At 36.3% G+C, this 26,946-nt stretch overlaps 1 protein-coding gene across 1 annotated transcript in view; it reads left to right on the forward strand.

The window, feature by feature from the left end:
• Positions 1–16,714, forward strand: part of LOC112053126 (very-long-chain 3-oxoacyl-CoA reductase-B) — a 30,831-nt gene extending 14,117 nt beyond the window's left edge. Inside the window, exons 3-7 of the mRNA XM_052883080.1 lie at positions 1,763–1,838; positions 2,679–2,847; positions 5,807–5,975; positions 6,212–6,525; positions 16,471–16,714. Coding sequence (XP_052739040.1) covers positions 1,763–1,838; positions 2,679–2,847; positions 5,807–5,975; positions 6,212–6,525; positions 16,471–16,492 — 750 coding nt within the window. The 3' untranslated portion in view covers positions 16,493–16,714. The remainder of the gene's footprint in view (positions 1–1,762; positions 1,839–2,678; positions 2,848–5,806; positions 5,976–6,211; positions 6,526–16,470) is intronic.
• The last annotated feature ends 10,232 nt before the right edge of the window (positions 16,715–26,946 follow it).

Here is a 26,946-nt window from a genome sequence, read left to right on the forward strand (position 1 = left end):
TATAACAGTCATTGGTTAACGCATTGTAATGGTACATTGAAGAGGGTTTTCCACTTAAAATAAGGTGTGCCTTGTGTTTTTTCTATAACCGTTAATATAAAAAGAAAATACCCATGTTTGCTTATTTAAAAGACTTCTCAAGATCGTTTACTTTAAATAGCAAACAAAGTCAACGGAGCGTAACTTCTAAAACTTCTGTGCTTGTTTTATATAAAAGTGGATTCTGCATTTATTACCTACTCGTGAAAAGACTGCGTGGTTCGGTATTTTTGTTTTGTTTGATTAAACGCGCTAATCTCGGGAACTACTGGTCCGATCTGAAAAATTATTTCAGTGTTAGATAGCCAATTTTTCGAGGAAGGCTATAGGTTATATATTATCCAGGTATCCCTATGGGAACGGGACCCACGCGGGTGAAACCGCGCGTGGGTCCCGTTCCCATAGGGATAGGGGAACCGTCAGCTAGTATTTTTATAAGCATCATTTACTTTTTCTATATAAATATTTATTAGTACAGGTTTGACTGCCTTACGACTTCATTATTGATGAGGGTTTTATAGCAATTATAGCCTTGGCTAAAAGCCTTACACAGTAGAAATCTATCTAAACGCGATTGTATGGAATATAGAAACTATCTTCGATGAAATAGTGTTTTGCGTTATTCAATAAAATATGAAAATTTTACTCGAGTCTCTTTCTGCATTTCCTTCTATAATTCTTGAAGAATCTACAAAAGATATCTCAAAAGCGGTGTTTATAATATATGCGATTGTTCTTCAAAAGATTTATTAGATTAAATAATGTTTTAAAAACTTTGAAATGATCGATCGTCTGTACAGCGCGTGACAACTGAAATGATTTGTTTACGTTTGGATTTCATATTAATTAATGGGACAGCGGTGTCTAGATAAAACTAAGTCCATGATATTATACACTTGAGGCACCTGGCACGTGTATATGCCAGGAATGGGACCGGAAGCATATCCGTAAGTAGTTCCGCAATTTAGCGATACGTATCGCAGCTTTATTCGTAGGCACGTTGATAAAAATAATAAATTCATTACTTTAATTACGAAATTATTTAACCAGTTAGTTAATATTTAAATTAATCGACGCATTTGTGTTGGTCCAGTGGGTAGCCTACGCGGCTTCGTATCTCAAGGTATTGGATTTGAATCCTGTGTTGGGCAAATAATGAGCTTTTCTTTCTTCCACGAAGTTTTAATCTATTGCATAGCTTTTATCGCGGGCTTTGAGCGCAGCGACAGAATCAAAAAATTTCGTTACGAAAATAAACCTAACACCCAAGCCGTGCATCAAGTTAACACATTTAGACGTTTATTATATCGACTCAACTGGACAAGTGGTGTGAAACTAATTATATAGCTCCAGCTCAACGTTAAGAGATTTTTATTTTTATTTATTTATTTATTCTTTTTTTAAAGAAAAAAAAATCTGCATGAATAAAATAAATAAATAATTATAATTGCATATTAAAAATATAATGCAATAGCTTTACCATCGGCAATCCCCGATTACCACACGTATTATTTAAGTTTCAAAAAATTGCGTGTGGTTTAATTTGGTATTCTGGTTTTGGTTTTAACCTATCTATATTGAACTTGGAATTGAACCTCCCTGACCTCTCAAAAGATTGAAGAATGTATCAACACTGTATTTTTTGTATGTATCAACACAGGTTACTGCTTACTTAATATAATATTTCTTTGAGAATTTTATTTAAATAATTTTTTTGTTGCAGTTAGCATCTCGAGGCTGTGATATTGTTCTAGTCAGTCGATCGTTAGACAAATTGAAATCTACTGCGGTTGAAATTGGTAAGCACCTAAACACCTTTAGGGTTAGATACATTATTTATAAAATTTAATTAAGTACTTTTAGAGAGCCGTGATAGTCAAGTGGATATGACCTCTGCCTCTGATTTCCGTTGGGTGTGAGTTTGAGTCCCGTCCGGAGCATGCACCTCCAACTTTCATTAAAAAAATACACAGAAATTAAATATCACGTGTCTCAAACGGTGAATGAAAAACGTCGTGAGGCCTGCATACCAGAGATGTTTCTTAATTCTCTGCGTGTGTGAAGTCTGCCAATCCGCATTGGGCCAGCGTGGTAGACTATTGGCATAACCCCTCTCATTCTGAGAGGAGACTCGAGCTCAGCACTAAACCAAATATGGGTTGATAATGATGAAGTACCTTTAGAGTTATTGGTAAACACTTTTAGGGTTAACCACTAGTCCGATCCGAATCCTTGAACAAATTCTACTATACCAATAAAGCCATACGACTATGTCGTCTAGAAATCAATTAGTATGCTACTTTAAAATTAGCACCCAACCATTTTAGATTTAGTTTTTTTTAAGATCTTGTATGTTCAATAGGTATCACTTCATACTAGGTTTTATCACAGTCAAGTGCTAATTTGACATTGAAAAAAAATTTAAAATAATCTTGTATGTAGCTTGGTAAGTTCGTTCGTAACACTCCCGATGATCCGCGAGGGCCGGGAACGGAGTAGCGATGCCCCGCGCGCACGACGTCTTACCCGCGCAGTCCTTTCTCCCCCGTCACCCGCATATCATGGAAGTGTCATCAACGAACTTGCCAGCTACAGCTATAGCTCAATTTTCCTTTTCTGATAATGAAATTATTTCTCAGAGAACGAATTCAAAGTGAACACAAAGATTGTTCAAGCGGACTTTTGCGAAGGCGAAAGCGTTTACGATAATATATCGAAGGAAATAGCCGATATAGAAATCGGGACGATCGTGAACAATGTCGGTGTTTCCTACACCTACCCTGAGTACTTCCTGGATATACCTGATTGGTGAGTACACGAGTTATTAGCGCATACGATAATATATCGAAGGAAATCGCTGACATAGAAATCGGGACGATCGTCAACAATGTCGGTGTTTTCTACACCTACCCTGAGTACTTCTTGGATATACCTGATTGGTGAGTACACGAGTTATTAGCGCATACGATAATACATCGAAGGAAATCGCTGATATAGAAATCGGGACGATCGTCAACAATGTCGGTGTTTCCTACACCTACCCTGAGTACTTCCTGGTGAGTCACACGACTATAATAACACGACTTAATAGCTCATACGATAATATATCGAAGGAAATCACCGGTATAGAAATCGGGACTAAACTTAATGTTAACCCGTTTAACTTGGACTTTTAACTCATAATACTAGTTAAACAGAAACAGAGCCAACTTTATTTATAGTTTATTTATTTTTTAGTTTTTTTATATATTAGTTTTATAAATCTTGATTTTGTCTTCATAGTGCAGTCGAGCTTTTGATTTTATTCTTATAATATTTTTATTTTATTTTATTTTACATTAGTATAAAACATAATTTATGTTTACCAGTCCAGAATTGCACTTAACAGGTTAATGAAATGTCTCGTCATTTATTTATCAAGTAATAAACGACATTTTAATAACTATTTATTTACGTAATAATTATAATTACAGTAACTACTCGTACGTAATTATTGTGTAATTGGTTTAAGTAGGTACTAATTCAGTGAATTCATTACTCCAGCTTTTAATAACGACTAAAAACCAATACTTATGAGGTAGGTTAGGATGCAGTGGCGATCACACCATAGGTGCAAGAATGCCATGCCTACCATGAGGACTCATTATGAACCCTGCATTAATTGAGAAAGAATTGCCCATTTTGTACAATTTGTTCACATAGTACATACCCTAGTTAAAAACCCTATGCACGCCACTTTTAGGATGGTTAGTTTAAAATATTCCCAATGTAGGTACTAACTGTTGTACTAAATAGTCAATCTAACAAGTATCTACTGAATGTCTGTAATTATACCAATGACACTCTTATAAAAAGAGCTTATTTTAATAAAATAGCTTAAAACAATAACACTTATAAATACACATAATCATCGTCATTATCAACCCATATTCGGCTCACTGCTGAGCTCGAGTCTCCTCTCAGAATGAGAGGGATTAGGCCAATAGTCCACCACGCTGGCCCAATGCGGATTGGCAGACTTCACACACGCAGAGAATTGAGAAAATTGTCTGATAGCAGGTTTCCTCACGATTTTTTCCTTCACCGTTTGAAACACGTGATATTTAATTACTTAAAATGCACACAACTGAAAAGTTGGAGATGCATGCCCCGGACCGGATTCGAACCCACACCCTCCGGAATCGGAGGCAGAGGTCATATCTACTGGGCTATCACGTCTTCAAATACACATAATAAACTTATAATAGCGCATAATAAAAAAAATATTGTTTTTGTTGAATACTTTGATTGGTTGGCATTAGTTAGATGGGCCAAAGTACTAAGAAGATATTAAGTAATAATCGAAGTAGGTATGGAAATATTATGCCATAAATCAATCTGACGATGTCTTATATGAAAACATGATTACCATATAGGTAATTTTACAACGTTGAGGGCCGAGGTCTTTGGACTTCCTCGTTGCTATAAAAATTTTACCACTATGAAAAGGAAGTGCCTTATAAATTATTCCACTTTCCCATTTTCGATGTAATTCCTTTAAAATATGTAAAGGTCAACAATTAATTTAAGTGCAATGCCCCGTCACACTGTTATCTTGAACTTTGGATATTTAAAAATTGCATTTAATCATGTTTTCTACACAAAAATATTGTATACTACCCAAAGCAATAACCAATATTTGTTTTGAAAAGTACTTTAGAGGTAACCGATATACAGTTGCAAACTTCGTTGAAGCGGATATGAAATCAACTGCTACGTTATTGCAGTTTTGAAGTGATGACTTGTGGGTGGTTAAACCTCTTCGTAACGTAACGCGTTACAGCGCTACTCTGTCTGGCTTTCCCTTCCTCACGCATACGGCAGCAGGTTTAAGTTGGCTCTCCATTTTAGCATCCCGAGATGCACACGTTTTTTTGAAGTGACAACTTCCTATGGGAGGGTAAACAGCGTCGTAACGTAACGCGTTACAGCGCCACTCTGTCTGGCTTCCCTTTCTCTCACGCATACGGCAGCAGGTTTAAGTTGGCTTTCCATTTGAGCATGCCGAGATGCACACGTTTTTTTGAAGTGACAATTTCCTATGGGAGGGCAACAGCGTCGTAACGTAACGCGTTACAGCGCCACTCTGTCTGGCTTCCTTTTCTCTCTCGCATACGACAGCAGGTTTAAGTTGTCACTTCTGTCGATCTTTTTTTATTACAGGAAGAGTTATTATTAATATACTTTAGTCATTGATTTCTAATTAAAAGTTAATATTGTCTAAAAGCTACTGATACAAGCTGAACGTATGTCAGACCATGCACCAAGTACAATAAGCAACTGTGCAGTTTAAATCATGGTGGAAATTATGGGTAGCTGGTTTTAAACAGTCCTCTTGCTTCGATGTAATACTTCGATAGAGACTCTCAGAGTTTAATCTTTGACGGTCTTGTTCAAAGGATTGCCACGATGCTTAATGTCTGGAGGTAGAAACATAGTTTTTCATATTATGCCGAAGAAAATATCAAAAGTACGCTACTTACTAGGACCATTTGAAATATGCTGCCTATTAAACCATTCATGTTCCAAACTATAGTTACTGTACTTAACAGTAATACTGAGCTATTGTGGTAATGCTGGAAAATTTTAGCTTTTAGTGAATCACAAATGCCTCTGACATCACAGTCTTTTTCTTTAAAAGATTTTCATTAATTTTCAGCTACTTTTATCTTAAGCTTAGGTTAAATTATAATGTAGATGACGTGTTTAATGTGTTATTCTTTGACAGGGAGCAGTCAATCAACAACATGATCAAAGCGAACATTGTGTCAACAACTCGTATGACCGGTCTGGTGTTGCCAGGGATGGTGCAGCGAGGAAAAGGAGTCGTGATCAATATTGGATCTGGGGCTTCTTCCATACCCAGCCCTCTACTTACTATTTATGCTGCTACCAAGGTTCGTGTAAAATAAAATTGCTCATAAAAATCTCTTAGTAATGAGCTGGTTCTTGCAACACGGCTCGATCCAAAACGCGACGCGGCGGCGCGCGCGGCCGCTCGCATCGTGCGTTGAGAGAGGGGCTAATAGTAGGTTAAAAGTATTATTTCTGAGATGAAAATCATCAAAGCGATATAAACCAAAATATGTTTATCCCATTGAAGTAGATCTTTTAGCAATCGTTTTATTTTCAGGCTTTCGTAGAGAAATTCACGGAAGGCCTTGAGATGGAGTACAGTAAAACGGGGATAATCATACAATGTGTTCTACCAGGCTTTGTCTGCTCCAAATTATCTGGCCTACACCGTAGTTCATTAATGGCTCCCACTGCGAAGGCATACGTCAAGTCAGCGATTAGCCTCGTGGGCACCAGTTCCAGGACCGCTGGTTACTTTCCTCACGCTATGTTCTTTTATTTCATCAACTCATTCTACGCCATGGCTAGTAAATTCAGCGTATGGCTAGTCACCAGGTCCATGGAGACCACTCGAAGGAAGGCACTGAAAAAGTACAAAAAACAATAATGTCATAATTAGCTTTACTAGTCTAACTTGGGCATTATTAACTGGTACAGATCGTTTCATATAGCATGGTGCGAGTGACGGTTCGTTTTGCTCTTGAAAGTTAGCCACGTTTTGCGATAATAGTACATATTATGGACGTCATAAGGCAACTGTTACCGTACCCATGATATCTGAAAAACACTTTTAGAACTAACATAATATGTTACTGATAAATTTTCGTGTCGATATTTATTTATCTAATTTTTGTTGCATGATAATTTTACCAAAGATGTAAATATTTGTTTTTAAAAATGTGTAAAAAAGCAATAATATGTTTAAAGGACACGTCTAAGGCCACATATGAATGTTGTAAATTGCTTCCTCATTTTTATATATTATTTATGCGCTAATTCCTTATTCTTATAATAACTTAACTTGTGCTTAAAAAGAACATTAGTCGTTGTTTTTTAAACCTGAGTAATATTTAATTCCTCTGCAAGTAAGCGGATGTATTGTAACAGCTAGTTACGATAATATTGGATTAAAACCAGACATCTTAAAATTTAATTTATTAAACCGAAATCAGCATCTTTTTAATAAATAATGAAGGAACTAAGTTGTTTTAAAAGCTAGGGGACAAATAAATTTTAACTAAATGTGCATTGTTATTGAGTAATAAACTGTATTGGTGAAGTAGAAAACAAATCTATACTAATATTATAAAGCTGAAGAGTTTGTTTGTTTGTTTGATTGAACGCGCTAATCTCAGGAACTACTGGTCCGATTTGAAAAATTATTTCAGTGTTAGATATCCCATTTATCGAGAAAGGCTATAGGCTATATATTATCCCCATATTCCTACGGGAACGGGAACCACGCGGGTGAAACCGCGCGTAAATTCTATAAGTACATTATTCAGTAGATGAAAAACGCGTCTGTAGTCAGTAAACTGAACTATAATGCGACATGCGACATGAACATAAATAAAATAAGAATTCTACTAATATTATAAATGCAAAAGTTTGTATGGATGTTTGGATGTTTGTTACTCTTTAACGCCGCTACTACTGAAGCGATTTGGCTAAAATTTGGAATGGAAATAGATTTTACTCTGGATTAACACATAGGCTACTTTTTATCCCGAAAAAATTGATGGTTTCCCGAGGTTTGCAAAAACTGATAATTTCGATGATTTGAATGTTTGTTACTTTTTCACGCCTCGATTACTTAACCGAATTAGCTGAAATTTGGTATTAAAATAAATTATAGCCTGGATTAACCGATAAGCTACTTTTTATCCCGAAAAATCCATGGTTCCCGAGGGATTTGTGAAAAACTAAATTTCACACGGGCGAAGTCGCGGGCGTCTGCTAGTATACAATAAAAAATGCAAGAGAATTCACTATTATAATATCGAGCAAGTTATTTAAAGTTTCTGCCACTGATTAAAGTTTTCACATGGTTTGGCAAATGTGTATTACATTACAGGGGCCATTAATTGTAATGAAATCATCAAAATATTTGAGTTTAATTAAATTAGTTCACATGTAGTGATAAATTAAATAAGTAAGGGGTATGAATGTGATTTGAAACTATGCTTTGTGTTCTATTTTAATTAATTGTATATTAAACTAGCCCGCGGTTTCACCCGCGTGGAATAATTTAGTTCTGTTTCCGTCAGAATACGATAAAATATAACTAACTAGCTAACGCCGCACGGTTTCACACGCGTGGTTCCCGTTTTCGTAGGAATATGGGGATAATATATAACCTATAGACTTCCTCGATAAATGGGCTATCTAACACTGAAAGAATTTTTCAAATCGGGCCAGTATTTCCTGAGATCAGCGCGTTCAATCAAACAAACAAACAAACAAACTCTTTAGCTTTATAATATTAGTATAGATGACACTCACAAATAAAGTGGCCTTCAAATTGCAAAAGAATTTTCAAAATCGGTTCAGTAGATTCAGAGATTACCCCCTACAATACTACAAACTTTACCCCTTCTTATAATAACTAATATTAATCTATTAGTGTCGATACGAATATATTTTGACTTAGACGTAAATTGGAATTGGAAAAAATGTTAATTAAATTATTCTTGATTAATTTATTATCATAAAGTTCCACATGCGTAATTCTTGAGTTTATGTTCGATTCTTCTCAGCAGATCTTGCCTTCCAAACCGGTGGCAAAGTCACTAGTCACTATAAAAAGACAAACCAGACGTTTCAAAAGACTATTTGAAACAAATACTTACTTTAAATATGTTTGCTGATTATATATAATTGATACATAGCCGCTAAAAATTGGAATTTTATTGTCAAAGTAATTTTAAGTCTTGCTTTTTAATTAAAACAAATTTCCCCATGTACATTGGATTATTTTAGTATTTTAGGGCTGTGTTCAATTAGTCTTTAGGGCTTTCATTCAAATGAGTAAGTAGTTATTATACGTGCTTGCCTTTAGTGAATAAGATGCTTCTTAGTTTTCCGCGATTGGGGGTTGTGTTACATTTCCTTCTCTATGTTAATAAATTGGTTTAAAAAAAAATACTTTGTTTTATTAACCTTTTCTATGGTGATGGTTTAAATAGCTTGTGTGATGGACCTACTTATTTTATACGATCAGAAAAATTTACAGCATTACAAGTTGTGCTAACAAATAAATGATTTCTATTCTATTCAATAGGTAAGTATGGTAATAACTATGGAGTGTGGATCATGAATGGCTTAGCAGACTCTCAGCATTTGTCAAATGCCGAAGGTCAAGTCATCACCGGCTCATTTACTACTAATTTCATTAAGCTATTTTAGTAGGTTACTTTCTTTCAGCCTTTGATGATGAACGTCTAGTCATCGTCGGCTCTTTTACTACTACGTTCGTTAAGTTATTTTCATAGGTTACTTTCTTTCAGCATTTGTATCATGATGTCCAGTCATCACGGGCTCTTTTACTACTAGAGTTGTAAGCCATTTTAATAGGTTACTTTTTTCAGCCTATGATGATGAACGTCTAGTCATCACCGGCTCTTTTACTACTAATTACATTAAGTTATTTTAATATGTTACTTTCATTTAGTCTTTATTAAATGAATAATGGCCAATCATCACAGGCTCATTTACTACAAATTACGTTAAGCCATATAAATAGCTTACTTTCTTTCAGCGTACCATGAATAACGTCCAGTCATCACAGGCTCTTTGATTTACTACTAGTTTCGTTAAAATATGTTAGTAGATTAAAAAATCTTGTGCACTTAAATAATGTGCCAACTTTAGCAATGGAAAACTAAATGATAAAGTAAGGTTTGTTTTCTTAAAATTGTTGTAATTTATGGCTGTTTGTCAATAACACCCAGTGATAAATTATACACATTATGTGGTCGCCGTGTAAAGTTACCTTGTAATGTAAATACAAATAAGAAATGTCTATTAAAATGGCTGGACTTCAACCTAATATAACATTATCTATTTTAAACACTGTAAATATGTAAAAGTATATACTATGAACTTAACCTCTGTAGATTTTTTCGTATGATATATGTATATTTATATTTACACATTACACACACTAACTCACAGGCTAACTAGCCGTCAAATAAGCGTATCCTATATAATATAGGTACTCAGATAGCTAAATCGACTCCTTTATCTGTACCGTGAGGATTTTGTTTTGGATAAAATATCTTTGAGGCAATTAAAATTTTTTATACCTTTAATGTAAAATTTAAAGAGTAAAAATGTATTTATGCCAGTCTTAATAATTAGCTAGGCTGAGGTACTTTAGAATTTTATGAGAAATTGTAATAATTATAATTTCCCATAAAATTATAAGCCGTATCCATAGACCACAAACGATTTATATTTACGTAGAAACTTGTGATTTGTTATTTTAATTCCACTTTATTGTAATTAAAATAACAAATCACCATTTGAACCAGTTTTTAGTAGTCCGTATTAATTTTAAAATTAAACATTCTGACATTTGTGTGATGAAAATTATACTCCGCTAGTTTCTTACAACACTTTATTCCACCTTTTACAATTACTTATTAAATAATAATATATCTACTGTTCCACTGTTTCACCAAAACCACCTCTCAACACCACACTTCCCCGAATAATCATCTTTTTTCTCCCTTCTAACACTGCTCACGCCACCAACCCCTCCAATTCCTCGTTTTGCCGCCAAACGTTCCTATTGGTCTTACAATAAATGGCGCCTTTTGTAACAGCCAATCACATCGGACCTGTCATTTTCGTTTCACAGACTACAGATTTTATCCACAGAATAAAAATATAGAGAACAAAGACTACTTTTTTTATAAAAATCATGACATTCGGCCATCCGCCTTTGTGCAACCTCCCGGTGCACAAAATAGGTAGAAACTATTATTAATCTGTGAAACGTAATAATTACGAGAATGCGAATCATAGAACATGTATTAAGCTAATTGCTATTACTTGAAATCCTACATATATAATTTTACTTAATTAATAACGGTACAGCAGCGTAATACACAATGAATATGTTATCTATACCTATACTAAATGTTATCTTGCAAAAAAAACAACTATATCGTAGTACATCCATTAAACACTAATTAACATAATTAAAACCTGATAAATCATGACATTCGTAAAATAGAATACATTTTTTTTTACATTTAAATCCTACTCATTTACTTAAATTTGTTATAAAATAATTCCTGCCTAAAACAATTACGTAACAGATAAATTAAATCACCTACCTCAAACACTGAATAAAATAAATTTTTATTAGCGAAATTTAGGAAACCAAAGCCTCTCCTAAATGTTCTATGTCAACATGGTTAATCTTACATATTTGATACTGGGCATCACATGGAACCACAAGACATAACCAAAATTCATTTACCTTTATAAACATTTTTTTTTCATTTCCGGTTTTTTAAAATATTTACAATTCGATTTTAATCCGGGTCTAATGATTGCAAACATTAAAGCCAATTCTCCAATTATATATATATATACAGTCAAAGAGGATTCAACATCTACACTGGTCAACTTAGAGTTCCGACTTATTATCTGTATTTTATCTCAATATTGAATTTGCTTATCTGAAGCCACCATCTATCAATTCGTGGCACAAGGTCACGTTTTGTCAAAGTTGTACGTAAGGCGTGTCAGTCAGTCACTACTTTAATATTGCTACTTTGGCGAGGAAAAGGTAACAATTGACATGTGATGGAATCGTGACCAACCCTCGAACATTTTTGGCAATTTATTAGAGGTTTAGGACAATTACGGAACGAATGACCCCTAGTACGGCAATTAAAGCATAAAATGACATTATTACCATCATGAGAGGTTAAATTAGCTTGACGATTAGACTGGGTTCCTTCATTACGCATTTTAACAAATGCAGTCGTTTCATTATTAAGTTGCTGAGAATTTAGGAAAAACAGTAAATCCTCAGGTTCCTTACAACTTAATGCTTGCGCACCGTTTCGAATTGTTTTGTCAAAAATACCATGAATAATACAATCTACTGCCTTTTTACCGCCGATATCGCAGCGATTTAAAAGAGCTAATTTTTCATAAAAGTAGATTTTTAAACTTTCGTTAACTTTGTGAAGTGCGTGCAAGCATTTCCTCTAAAAGCCGACCGTAATTTTGTTCAACTGGAAAAGCTTTGCGAAGCTTTTCTTGCCACTCATCCCAACTATAATTGACAGAAGGCAAAGCATCAAACCATTTTTTTGCAAGACCTACCAGTTTTTGGAGTGCAAAATGTACGGTTTGCTTTTGGTTCCAATCATAAATATTAGCACATTCATTAACCTTTTTTATCCATCTATCTACACTTTGCAATCTACTACATGGGTCGAAATCTGGAATTACATTAACGTGATTGTTCTGTAAAATTCTGTCCTTATTGGAGCTGTTCTGCATGGTCATAATAAATTTGAGTACCTCGTCTGTCGTAAAATGGGATGCCAATGTTGGGCGCTGCTCCGGCTGCAATGCCGATGGGCCCGGTGACTCTACAGGCCCTGACATCTCGGGTGGGATTCCTGACTCGCTTGGCTGGACCTCATCGATGACCCATTGCGCCTGCGGGAATTCTTTACGCCCTTTGCAAGCACGCTTTCCTTTGCGTTTGGTCCTGCACCGTACTATCGCATGACCGGTGCCTTCCATGTTCTCGATAAAAACAAAAACAAAAACCAATGTTAATAGAGCGCACAATTTTTAATTTGTGGCGCGGAGACAATGAAGTATCTAAAATTGACATCTACTTGTTTACTTATAATATTTTTATTATATATATGTTTGTATTAAAGTTATCTAAACGAATCAGCGTAACTAATCGCAGTAAAGTAAAAATTCTAAGTAAAAATTCTTTTTTTTTTTTGCTTTGAAATTCACTAATTATACAGATACATAATTTCCTTGTAACCAATACCTAAAAGTCCTGTCAAATTCATTAGTGTACCGATTTGATACAGCATTACGCATTTAATATATAATAAAATAACTAATCATGGTTCACATAACCACAAAACACAACAACACAACACTGCATCAATAATTATGGTACACATGACCACAGTTTTTGTCACCTTTATTGCACAATAAACGTGGCGTCACCTAAAAAAAGCTCATCTGCAGCATACATAACTGCGTTATTAAACGTGGCTTCACCTAACTAAAGCTTATCCGCAGCACACATAACTGCGTTATTAAACTTGGCTTCACTTAACCAAAGCTTATCCGCAGCACACATAACTGCGTTATTAAACTTGGCTTCACTTAACCAAAGCTTATCCGCAGCACACATAACTGCATTATTAAACGTGGTTCACTTATCCGCAGCACACATAACTGCATTTTTAAACGTGATTCACCTAACAAAACTTATCCGCAGCACACATAACTGCATTATTAAACGTTGTTCACTTATCCGCAGCACACATAACTGCATTATTAAATGTTGTTCACTTATCCGCAGCACACATAACTGCATTATTAAACGTTGTTCACTTATCCGCAGCACACATAACTGCATTATCAAACGTTCACTTATCCGCAGCACACATAACTGCATTATTAAACGTTCAGTTATCCGCAGCACACATAACTGCATTTTTAAACGTGATTCACCTGATCAAAACTTATCCGCAGCACACATAACTGCATTATTAAACGTTGTTCACGTAACCAAAACTTATACGCAGCACACATAACTGCATTATTAAACGTGGCTTACATAGCCATTGAAACTAAATCTTAATAATATGAGTGACTAGGTATAGACTTCGTTAAAATGGAAACTTGATTATATTTTTACACAGTCTCTAAAGATTACTAACAGCAAACGTCAACTCAACCATTTAAGTACGTCTTATGATTACGGTTCTTAATTAAAAATTATTAAATCAATTTATTGGAAAGTAGTTTACCAAATGAAATTTTTCTATAATATTGGTTAATTGAGGGTAGGTACGGTATCAACCTAGAGTTAATAACTAATAAAGTCGTACAAATAAACGTGAATCAAAATCTTGATAATTAATAAAAGCGATAACTTCGTCGAAACAATTGTTGGCAACAATTGTCTAAATTGATAATTTGCGGGTAGCAATTAATATTATTCCCATCTATAATTAATAAAACTAAACTGGCTGTATGTTATCATAGATTATCCCAATTTGGCTAGAACTAATAAAAAAAATTAATTTAATGCCGTTATAACTGTTTCATTGCCAAAGCTAGGCATTTTCACACTATAAGCCATTTGCCCATTATACCTAGCTAATGATCAAGAAATGGATTACGTACCTTCAATTGTGGGCCTGCGTGGATTACGTGTCACTTCTGAATTGTGATGAAAATTATACTCCGCTAGTTTCTTACAACACTTTATTCCACCTTTTACAATTACTTATTAAATAATAATATATCTACTGTTCCACTGTTTCACCAAAACCACCTCTCAACACCACACTTCCCCGAATAATCATCTTTTTTCTCCCTTCTAACACTGCTCACGCCACCAACCCCTCCAATTCCTCGTTTTGCCGCCAAACGTTCCTATTGGTCTTACAATAAATGGCGCCTTTTGTAACAGCCAATCACATCGGACCTGTCATTTTCGTTTCACAGACTACAGATTTTATCCACAGAATAAAAATATAGAGAACAAAGACTACTTTTTTTATAAAAATCATGACATTTGTATGTAGTAGTTAAAATAAAAATAATAAAAAATTTAAAAACCCCTCGAAGGTCATGTAATTAACTAGAACAACGACCTATAATTCAGAAATTATTTCCATCATAAAAAAGAACCGCGATATCTTTTCATCCGAAATTCCTCAGTGCCTGAAGGCAAAAGTCTTCGAACATTGCGTGTTGCCAGTGATGACCTATGGTTCCGAGACTTGGTCGCTAACTATGGGCCTCATAAGAAAACTCAGTGAAACAGTGGGGGATGGAACGAGCTATGCTAGGAGTATCTCAGCGTGATCGAATCAGAAATGAGGAGATCCCACCAGGTGGACTGACGACATCAAGCGAGTCGCAGGTATTCGCTGGATGCAGATGGCTCAGTATCGTGATATATGGAAGTTCCTACAAAAGGCCTATGTCCTGCAGTGGACGTCCATCGGCTGACATGATGATGAAAAGAAAAGTTTGAATGGTGACGCAGCGTGTTAGCGGGATCAAAGAAAATTATTTACTTACTAGCTTTCAAATCGCATCTTTTTCCATCAGACGCACACAGACAGACATTGTCGTCAAACTTATAACACCCCTGTTTTTGTTGCGTCGTCGGTTAAAAATGCCTTACAACAATTTAGAAAAGTGCTGATACTCACACTACAGGACCGATATAGCGAAGAACCAGCGCCAGGAAACTGGCTTACAAATGAAACAAACCACATTGAAATCGGTCCATCCGTTTGAGTACTACGATGCCACAGACAGACATCAACTTACTTAAACTTATAACACCCCTCTTTTTGCTTCGGGAGTTAAAAAGGCCATGTTTTACAGTGAACTTCCATCCTGATGATGATGAACGTTAGTTTTGAAAAAAATCAAAGGGTGACGAAATTTTTCTTCGTTTTTTTTTATATTGTAAACAATATTATTTTTGTTAAATTTTATAATATAAGTAGAACATAGTGCATGTAAAACAGTTCACGATTGACCGATTTTTTTATGGTAATGCTACCTACGCACATTAAAAAATTCCTCCACCTGGTGACGTCATTGTCTACAAGTTATATTTCCAGGTATTTCTTATAGGTGTTGTTATTGTAGAGAATGTTGATATAAAAGCCTCAATAGTTCAACGGTGAAGGTGCCGGACTCATCACCGAAAGGTTCGACCGGTTGGAATATTGGTCGTATTCAAAATGTATGGCAAATATTCTTAATTAAAAAACCGGACAAGTGCGAGTTAAACTCGCGTGGCGAGGGTATTCCGAACGATGTAATCTATAGGCAATTGTAATTATAAAATATTAGCCATTAGGGCTCATATAGAATTCCTAAATAGCAATTGGAATTGTAATACATATAAAGGGTAAACCTAATCTAGTACCGTTTGAGTATACTTAACTTTGGCACAACTGAATTTACGTTAACACTGTGATTTGTTAATTTTCTTTACAAGCATTAGTAGACTTTATAAAAATCGATCAAGCCGTTTCAGAGGAGTATGGCAACTAACACTGGCACGAGAATTTTCTATAAAAGATTTAAAATTGTAATCAGACACTTTTATTTATGTATATGACGGAAAAAAATTAACTAACTGCGTGTATATAAGTTGGGTGTAGCTTATGGTTTATTGCAATTATTTTTGTAAGTAGGTACAATATAAATACATACTTTATTTATTTTTTTACTTTATATATTTTAGTAAGTAGGTATATTTTGTTTATTTTGCAGGAAAGAAAAAATGGAAGCTTGACCTGTGAATTTTGACCACGGATACAATAGTGTGTTGTAATAAGTAGATTTTACGGGAAACAAAAATGGATAGAGTCACTTTTCGATAAAGAATGTCATTCCACATTTTTTAGATTTCGAAGCATTAACAGTTGTAGAAAGAGAATTGTATAACTTGGCTACAGACCCAAGACTTTAAGGAAAGGGGACATGGATGGAACTTATCAGACCCACCCCCCGTGAACCCAGGCGGGGGTATGCACCACCAATTTAATTCGGTTGAGATTTTTACTAATAATTTCTTGGTTTAAAGGAAAACTCAATATTTTATAGACCAACCCAAGACCAAATCAAAATCAAATTCAAATCCACGACCTCGTGATCGGAAGCCACAAAGACTGTTAATTTTCTAAATGAAAAAAAAAACTTATTTATTTAACGTAGGTATAGGTATTACATATTACTTTATTTTTAACCGACTTCCAAAAGGAAGGAGGTTCTACGTTCGGCTGTATGTATGTTTTTTCTACAACACGTCGAAACTTGACTGTATAACTATAGGATAACAAAGGGAAAATTTGTGAATTTTCTTTGGAATTCTGCTCTTTTTATTTACTTATCTTCTAATAAAAGTACAAATAACAAATAAAGAGGAATAAATGTTTGTTTGATTGTTTTTTTTTTTCTTTTTTAACCATTCGTCTAAAGGGAACGAAATTGCTTTACCCGTCTAAGCTCCTACCATAGGTAAGTGGTGGCTAATCATGTAGTTTGAACTGTGGTGACTATACGTAGCAGGTTTCCATCCAGACTCTCAACCATTCAAGAGAGAGACAAATATTATCTTAGCAGTGGATTGACCGTGTGGGTGCTGGGTCCATAGTATGGTAGAGTAAATAACTCTAAATAGAGCCCGGGATTTTTACCAATGGTGATCCTAATTTGGAGATAGATGAAATTTTCAATCTGTTACCATCAAAGTCGAGACGCGTTTACTTAAATACTTACCTACGAAAAATTTAATAAGTGGAGAAAACAACATCGAATGGATTCACTTACGAAAGGAGTTTTTTAAACTATTATCTCCCACGTTTACCTCACATACTCATTACTCATCTTCACAGTAGTCGGAAATTATGTTACCGGGTAAAAACATCTCTCTTAATATCCATTGTAGACTTTGTACATTTAATTTTCAATTACAATAAATCATTGAATATTATACTTAACTATTTTATTTTCTAGCAATCGTAGTGAAAAGCAAAGTGTAACACGTGGGGCTAAACCCATTATAAACTCGTTTTCTATTTAGCCTAAAAATACCTCGTATATAATGGGTCTTTTTAGCCCCTTGTATAACAATCTACTATTTATACTATAATAGTAGTAGCAATAATAATATATATAATGACACCTGCCACCCGTCGGGAATGACATGTTTTTTTCCACTCAACTAAATATAATTTTAATAATTTAAAGAAATACAATAAATAATTCAAATAAAATAGAAATTATCATCAATATAACAAGTGAATAATACAATGAACCCAAATAAGATAAAACATGCGACGTGGAGGCGGCAGAACGAGCGCACAAATCAAGAACTATGAATCGTCGTCATCATCGCCGTCGTCGCCGGAGGAATTTAAAACCCCGCCAACATCTGCGGGGGATGTGACACCCACTCCGGTTCGGAGGACTCATCGGGGTGTCACCACACGGCGGCGGCAACAACAACAGCAACAATACCAGCAGCAGAGTGACGACGATATACTACCGGAGAGCTTGGGGCAAGTGGAGCTGCGGGCTCCAGTGAGTGCTCCCGCTACCGGTGGTATAGTGCGCCGCATGAGATGGTCTCGTCCACTCAATGAGAGCGTCATGCGTGCGTACTATGGGGCAACAGAGGGGGGAACTAACCTTACTGCGTACCGGTCAAGGATGTTGTCTATGTTTCAGACTCTTGAGCCAACAGTGATCGTGACTGCGCAGCGACTATCGGATCAGGTGCGAGCAATCCAGCGACGTCATCTGCTGGATGAAGCTAACCTTGAACGACTGCGCTCTACTTCAGTACAAATCGATACCATCCGTAGCTTACCTCAGCAAACATTGCAAACCAACATCCCAGAGGTGCTACAGGATGGTATCGATATGCAAGTAAGTAGCCAGAATTATGAGCAATTGAGGAGAACTTTGGAGGATTCTATTATGACATATAGGTACATGCCTCTTAATTTAAGACCAAAATTGCCTCGTTTGCCTGTACATAGACGAAATATGGCGTTAGTGGGGGTTCTAGATCAGATTTTAGGTGAATATCTCGTAACATCTGAGGACCTAAGTGATACGCATTCGATTCTATTCTGTGGAGCCGTTGCGGCGTGTCGTATTGCGGGTGTCAAATTCCCTGAACCACGCACGGCTCCGCAGAGGACGGGTCAAGCACCAGCTTGGCGGACCAGAATCGAAAGGCGTATCACACTGACTAGAACTCTCATAGCTAAGCTAATCTGCTTCAAGGAGGGCAACAATCGTCCTAGAGTTATGCGATTTGTGACTCAGGCTTTTGCTGGGACTGACACACGTCCGTTCCAGTACTTGGCTTGTGTCACCGAACGCATTGACTTCTTAAAGCAGAAAGTCTATGCATGGGCACAACGCATTAGGCGTTATAAAGAGCGTATTGGCCGGTATAATCAGAATAGGATCTTCCAAAGTGACCAACGGAAAGTGTACAGGAACTGGGAACGATCCAGTGTCTGTGTGACAGATGGGGAACCTCCGACTTCTGATGCTATGTCAGATTTCTGGCGTAGCATCTGGTCGGCCCCCGTAGGCCACACTGAAGGCGATTGGATGAGTACTGTCAAGGAAGAGTGTGCAATGGTGGAAAAAATGATTCCGATATCCATTACTACAGAAAATGTAAGTTGTGCAATTCGTCCGGCGTCAAACTGGAAATGCCCAGGACCGGACGGATTGCACAACTTCTGGTTAAAATGGTTTCGTAGCGCCCATTCTATCTTGGCAGTGCAATTTCAAAATGCCATTGACACTGGATCGCTACCGGCATTTTTAACAACTGGTGTCACGTTCCTGCTACACAAATCCGGAAGTACCACAGACCCCAAAAACTACCGACCGATAACATGCTTACCCACCATCTATAAGCTCCTTACATCCATTCTGTCATCAAAATTAACGATGCATATAAATGCAAATCATATTTTGGCCCCAACACAGAATGGATGTAAGGCCCGGTCTCGTGGTACAAAGGAACTTCTCCTCATAGACACTGCTATTTGCCAACAGGTTCGGCGAAACAGAAAAAATCTCACGGCTGCTTGGATAGACTACAAGAAGGCCTATGATTCGGTGCCTCATTCATGGCTCATGGAGGTCATGCGGTTGTACAAGGTCGATACAACACTATGCTCTTTTCTTGAGTCATGTATGGGACAGTGGATGACAGTTCTTCGTCACCCAGGCGCTTCTGAGTGTTCTGAATCGAATGAACTGATAGGGATTAGGCGAGGTATTTTCCAGGGCGATAGTTTGAGCCCTTTATGGTTTTGTCTAGCCCTTAATCCTCTCAGTACTTTACTGCGGGATTCAGGGCTAGGCTTTCGCCTTCGCAGGGGTGGTGAGCTCATATCTCACTTGCTTTACATGGATGACCTCAAGCTGTATGCATCAAAGCGTACAGACCTAGTGTCATTGCTGAAGATTACTCAAACCTTTAGCAATGACATAAGGATGGAATTTGGTGTAGACAAGTGTGCGGTCATCAATGTAGAGCGAGGAAGGATAGTGAGCTCCGAGAATATAGTTATTTCAGAAACTGTCATTCTCAGATCACTCCTTGAAGGCGAGACCTATAAATACCTTGGAATGACAGAAGCACTTTGTATTGAGGCAGGGAATATGAAACAGGTAGTGAAGGAACGCTTCTTTGGCCGCCTGAAAAAAGTCCTAAAAAGTCTTTTATCAGGCGGTAACAAGGTGCGTGCCTTTAATAGCTGGGTCATGCCCTTACTCATATACACTTTTGGCATTCTAAAGTGGACTCAAACCGAACTGGATTCCCTGGACTATAAAGTCCGCAAACTGCTGACGTCATACCGGATGCATCACCCCCGTTCATCTGTAATGAGATTGTACCTCCCACGCAAGTGTGGAGGACGTGGCTTCTTAAACGCCAGGAACCTCCATAATCGTGAGGTGTGCAATCTCAGAGATCATTTTCTCAAGATGAATGTGAGTATGTATCAGGATGTCGTTGCAGTGGATAAGGGACTTACCCCGCTATCCCTAGGCAAAGAGAACTGGCGCAAGCCTATAGTAATGAGTAACTCAGATCGTGTGGCAATATGGAAGAGCAAGGAGTTGCATGGACGATTCTACAAGGCCCTTACTGGGCCGGATGTAGATCAAATAACATCTGTATCTTGGTTGCAATTCGGTGACCTCTTTGGGGAAACCGAGGGTTTTGTCTGTGCAATTATGGACGAAGTTATAAAGACGAGAAACTACCGGAAACACATTATGAAAGATGGCACTCTAGACATCTGTCGAGCGTGTCATCGTCCTGGGGAGTCCCTCAGGCATATTGTGTCCGGGTGTTCTCACCTTGCTAACGGCGAATACTTGCACAGACATAATCAAGTAGCCAAGATAATCCACCAACAGCTTGCTCTTCAATATGGCCTTATCGATTTTGAGATGCCTTACTATAGGTACGACCCAGCGTCAGTTCTTGAAAATAGCAGTGCATTGCTCTACTGGGACCGAACGATTATCACTGACAGGTATATTGTAGCCAATAGACCTGATATAGTGCTAGTCGATCGGTCAGTGCGTCGTGCAATAATTGTTGATATTACTGTTCCACATGACGATAATCTGGTTAAAGCCGAAAAGGAAAAAGTATCAAAATACTTGGACCTTGCTCACGAGATTACCGCCATGTGGAATGTTGAGTCAACTATTATTGTTCCGATAGTTGTTTCAGTCAATGGTCTTATAGCGAAAAGCTTCGACCAACATCTTAAGAAGCTTTCGCTTAACTGTTGGATCAAGAGTCGGATACAAAAGGCAGTGATTCTTGAGACGGCGCGTATTGTGAGGAGGTTCCTCACTCTGGAGCCCTGACCACCGGTTGCTTGGACACTCAAATGTCCCGCAGCGGGAGGGTGAATTTTTTTTTATAAATTTTTAATAATGTTGTGTATTTTATTATACTTATATTGTTAAAAATTTAAAAAAAAGAAGTAATAAATAAATGAGAGAAAAAAAATATATATATAATAATAGTAATAAATAAATAACCAGGCTATAATAAATAAATAAATAATAAATAAGTAGTAGCATAAATTGACAAACTTTCAGCCTTTAAAAGTTAGGTAAGTGTGGCCATCGTAGGCTTACGTTCTATATTTTATGATCCTTTTGAGACCTGTGTAAAGAATAATAATTTTTTATCTAATTGCAATTAAAAAAAAGCTTTTTCTCATGCTATATCTAAACTATCGACAAAAACCAAACGTCGAAGACTTTTTCAAAGTAGATGGACTGCTAGAAAGAAGCAAAATGTACCTATTGTAAAAAAATTGCAAAAATACTAATAGAAAAATGTTCCAACACACTGGAATACCTATTATTTGATAACAAATAACACAGTTACGCACAACATTGTGTGTGTGTGTGTGTGTGTGTTTTTTTTTTTGTATGATATATTTCTCTTCTCTTGGTCGCACGTAGCCTACTTATACCCTGAAATAACTTTATAATATAAGCTGTGAAATCACTGTGCGCTGCCTTAGTTAAATTTTCATAGCGAACCACTTTGTGGGTAGCCGCACAATATTTTGAAAATCCCGCAACATGTAATTGCAATCCGCAACTGGCCACATTGTCAACAAACCAAATACAGAATTGTTTTGTTTTAATGTGTATAGAACTGTAAAAAGTTTAAATATAAATTAAATCATTATATTTACAAGTTTCTTACTTGATTTTGTAATTTATAGAAAGCTAGATGTGCTCCGCGGTTTCACCTGCGTAAATCCACTTACTGTGAGATCGGGTTTTTATGCTATTCCAGGCATGGCAAATGTATCTCTATGCAAAATTTCACTCAATTTATCTCATCGTCAGCCGATAGACTTCCACTGCTGGACAGAGGCCTCTTGCATGGACTTCCAAACACAACGGTCTCGAAGTATCCAGCGGCTCCCTGCAACCCGCTTGATATCCTATGGCTATAAACAACAAATATATTGCATGCACTTTTTTAGCTCTCACTTACATCTTCCTTGTAATAAGGAAAAAGTACTTTAAATTACAAACAACGTAAATAATTGTAAAGGATTTTATTACAAATTAAACAGTGTACAAATTTTAATTAGTAACATTATTTCAAAAAAATCCATACTTGTTTCTTTGCAGCGCAAGCAGTCAAAAAAAAAAGAATTGTAATTACTTAGTCTACGAATTATATCTTAATTTTGCGTATTTATTCAAAATGTTGTCACATGGCCAGAAATGCCTACCAATTAGACGAAATAAGCTGAATATTTGAAGTGCATATGAACATAAAAATATTTTTCTTAGATTTATTACCTGCAATCGTAACAATAAAAGGTATAGAGAGACTTTTATGTATATGGTACCTTGACATCACATTTTATGTTTCTCATAAGGTTACAGTCATCTATATTCTATACTATAACAAAGAGTTTGTGAGGTTTTATAGAGTAATCCTTGCATATTGACCCGACTTATGATGATGAAGCTTTTGAGTTAACATTTAAGATACCAAAAAAAGGTATATTTATATCCAGCTTATTTCGTTTAATTTCCAGGTTAAACCTTTAGGTTGAACTTTATGCCACCAGTTACAAATTGGTCTACCTACTATGAAAATTTATTTCATTGATTTATATGATTTCAGAGCTATCTATCACCCATGGAATAAAAGACCGGCGAGCATTATTCAAATCAATTTCAACAGTAGAACCGTTAAATCTACGAGCGTCCTTTCACTAAATTACTTATCACCACGAATACAAGTACCAGGATGATTATAGATCCGAACATCACCAAGAACTGGCTGATGTTAAAAACCAATTCGCACTTTCACTGCCATTGTCCTGTTTGTCAATTCTTTGCTTCTTGGCAACTCTGTGTTTCATCTGAATTCTTTATGTCAGTTCAAAGTATTTGCACATTCAACTCCCAACTAATAGCAGGGTGACAAATGAGAACGCTATCATCATTACTTGTATAACATCGTTTTCTTGACTCGCTCCTTTTGCACCCATTATCCTCTGCGACTAACCATGCGGCATACCATCAGGTAAATCAACACCAGGATTACGATTGAACCAACACACACCAACAGTTGTTGCAAATTAAATTCTAAGGCACATGTTCTGCTGGTTTGTTTACTACCCATGCTATTTTTTCTATTATACGGCCATTGTATCTAAATGCATCACTTTATATTTAGGTATTTTTTTTGCATTTTGCTATTTTTTTGATCACAACATTTACGAGTATTCATGTGACTGCAACGTCGAAGTCAGAAAGAGACTTTTGTGACGTTTAATCAATTGTCGGAAGTTTTTTTTACGCAGTGGTAATAATTAAAAGAGGTTTTATTAGTTAACCTTTATCTGCTGACATGAGATCCTACATACCTAGCGGATATAGTGAAATATGCTTTGACAATATTTTTTTCCGTAAATATTACGTTATACTTTAAAGGCGATAGTTAACATTAAGGCCCACTAAAATAACGCAATATATGTTAGCCGAAGTTTTACGGTATTTAAGATATATTGATTTTTCCCTTCAGTGCAGTTGAGTCATACCATGTGCTGAAACCTTACTTAAGCGTTGTTTTATACCTGCTAAATATTTTTGAGTAGTTGTTTCAAAGGATCAGCCTGGCTGTCCAGCGCGGAAATGCAGCCAGTATTCTTGCCACCATTCCACGTGGGCATGATTTGTATAGTTATTAGGATAAGTTAGCTTAAGTTCCTTATTGTATTCTTTCTACAATAAAAGAAAATTATTTCTAGGTAGGTACTGCAAAGTAAGATTTTGCCAAAATAGGGACCAATAATATGTACTAGGCAAAGTTGTAAATCTAACTTAAAAACATGTTCATTTAATAAGAATTCTATAGACGTAAAACATTAGTTCGGTTGATTATGTAAAAATAAATTAAAATTTGTTCCTAACACTTAAATAACAAAAGAATTTACATTGAATCATAAGATAAGCAGTTAAAATAACAAAAACAACATGGTACCACAGCTCTCAATAACTCATAGCACCTGGTCTATGTAGTAATTTGTACGGAGAATAGGAATCATTCAATTTCCAATTAAAGAAATATTTCGTAGGCGGGAAAATTAATGCATCAGCAAATTAATGATACAAATCTCAAGTACAATTCCAATTGGCTCAGCCTCTGGAAACAGAGCTTAAGTAAGTAATAAATCATTTTATAAGCTAATGGATTTTACAACCTGTGACTGTACGAATGACATTTGTTTACTTGTAATTGGATCATCATCGTCACCGTTAGGTGAGGGGCTATGGAGATTAAACCCACCATTCTCCAATGCGGGTTGGTGGGCTTTGCGTGATAATGTCAAATTCTTTAACGTACACTATCAGATGCTATTGATAATAATCCTATCCTACTTCCTACTAATATTATAAACGCGAAAGTTTGTATGGATGTTAGATGTTTGTTACTCTTTAACGCCGCTACTACTGAAGCGATTTGGCTAAAATTTGGAATGGAAATGGATTTTTCTCTGGATTAACACATAGGCTACTTTTTATCCCGAAAAAATCCATGGTTTTAATGATATGAATGTTTGTTACTCTTTCACGTCTCGACTACTTAACTGAATTAGCTAAAATTTGCTATTGAGATATATTATAGCATGGATTATCACATAAGCTAATTTTTATCCCGGAAAAATCCATTGTTCCCTAGGGATTTTTGAAAAACTAAACTCCACGCGGACGAAGTCGCGGGCGTCCGCTAGTGTATTGATAATATTAGGTCCTTCTACTTAAAGTGCTCTCCAAGGTTCATCAGGGTTGTCCGAAATTCTTAAATTTGTACTAAAATTATCTAAAAAAGTATTCAATTTATTCATATTCAGGCAATATATTATTCATTATATAACATAATAAAGTAATTATACGAGTCAAACTCTATTATACAAGTAAGATAAGGATACCCAGTTTGGGCGTAGCCTGTTTTCAAGTGAGTGATAGGGAGATCGAATTTTTGGTTTGGTTTTCTTTGTCATGTATCTATATAGTCATCCACCGCGAAGTAACACTTTTCAACCAGAAAGTCCCTTGATATCTTTTAGAATACAATGTCTTCCTCATTTCGTATAAGTGGTTTGTACGTGGTAGTAAGTAAGTAAGAACTGAACTGGCCCTTGCAGATTTAAAAATATATCAATTTGAATCACATAGTGTTCACAGTAACCGGACACATAAATACTGATCTGGAACAAAGTAAATTTAACTTTACTGAGATTTAACACACGAGATGCAAACTGAATTGGATTTCAATATTAATTAGGTATTGCAACCGCCGCGGTAGCAAGTTCTATATCATTTTAGTCCCTGAAGCTTCAAAATTCGTTTCATCAAAATGAGGTGATCAAACCTGATAAAGAATGATTTTAAAAGAGCAACTGTTGAGTTTATTGCTCTTCACAGCAGAATCTGCCATAAAATTTGTAGTAGAGTCTCTTCAAGTAGACTTAGTCTACATCATCATCATCATCATCATCATCATCATCATCATCATCATCATCATCATTAACCGAAGCCGATGGATGTCTACTGCTGGACATAGACCTCTTACATGGACCTCCAAACAAAACGGTCTCGAGCCGCGAGTAGGTATCCAGTTCCCTGCAACCCACTTGATGTCCTCGATCCGCCTAGTGGAGGGTCGACCAACACTGGACTTTCCGGTGCGGGGTCCCCATTCCAGCACCTTGGGACCCCAACGTCCATCGGCTCTTCGAACTCTGTGGCCTGCCCATTGCCACTTCTGCTTCGCGACTCGCTGATCTATATCAGTGACTTTGGTTCTTCTGCGGATCTCCTCATTTCTGATTCGATCACGCAGATAAAGCCCAAGCATAGCTCATAAAAAATTAATGCTAAATATCAGAAGGTGTTCATGATAATAAAAAACCGACGGGGAAGCACTAACTTCCCAAATTAGGTAACTTCTTATAAGAAGAAAATAAAGCGCAACGCCCAAGATCTTGTAATCCGAAATCTGAATACATATTTGTTGGTTACCAATTTTTAGTGGAAGACGACCCTAATAATTGTATTTGACGTGTGCAAATTAGGCCTATTTTGCGGCTGTGACCTCAGAATTTCGAGTCAACGTCACAAGCAAATTACTGCTCA

This window comes from Bicyclus anynana, chromosome 8, assembly GCF_947172395.1.
Source record: "Bicyclus anynana chromosome 8, ilBicAnyn1.1, whole genome shotgun sequence".
Lineage (NCBI taxonomy): Eukaryota > Metazoa > Arthropoda > Insecta > Lepidoptera > Nymphalidae > Bicyclus > Bicyclus anynana.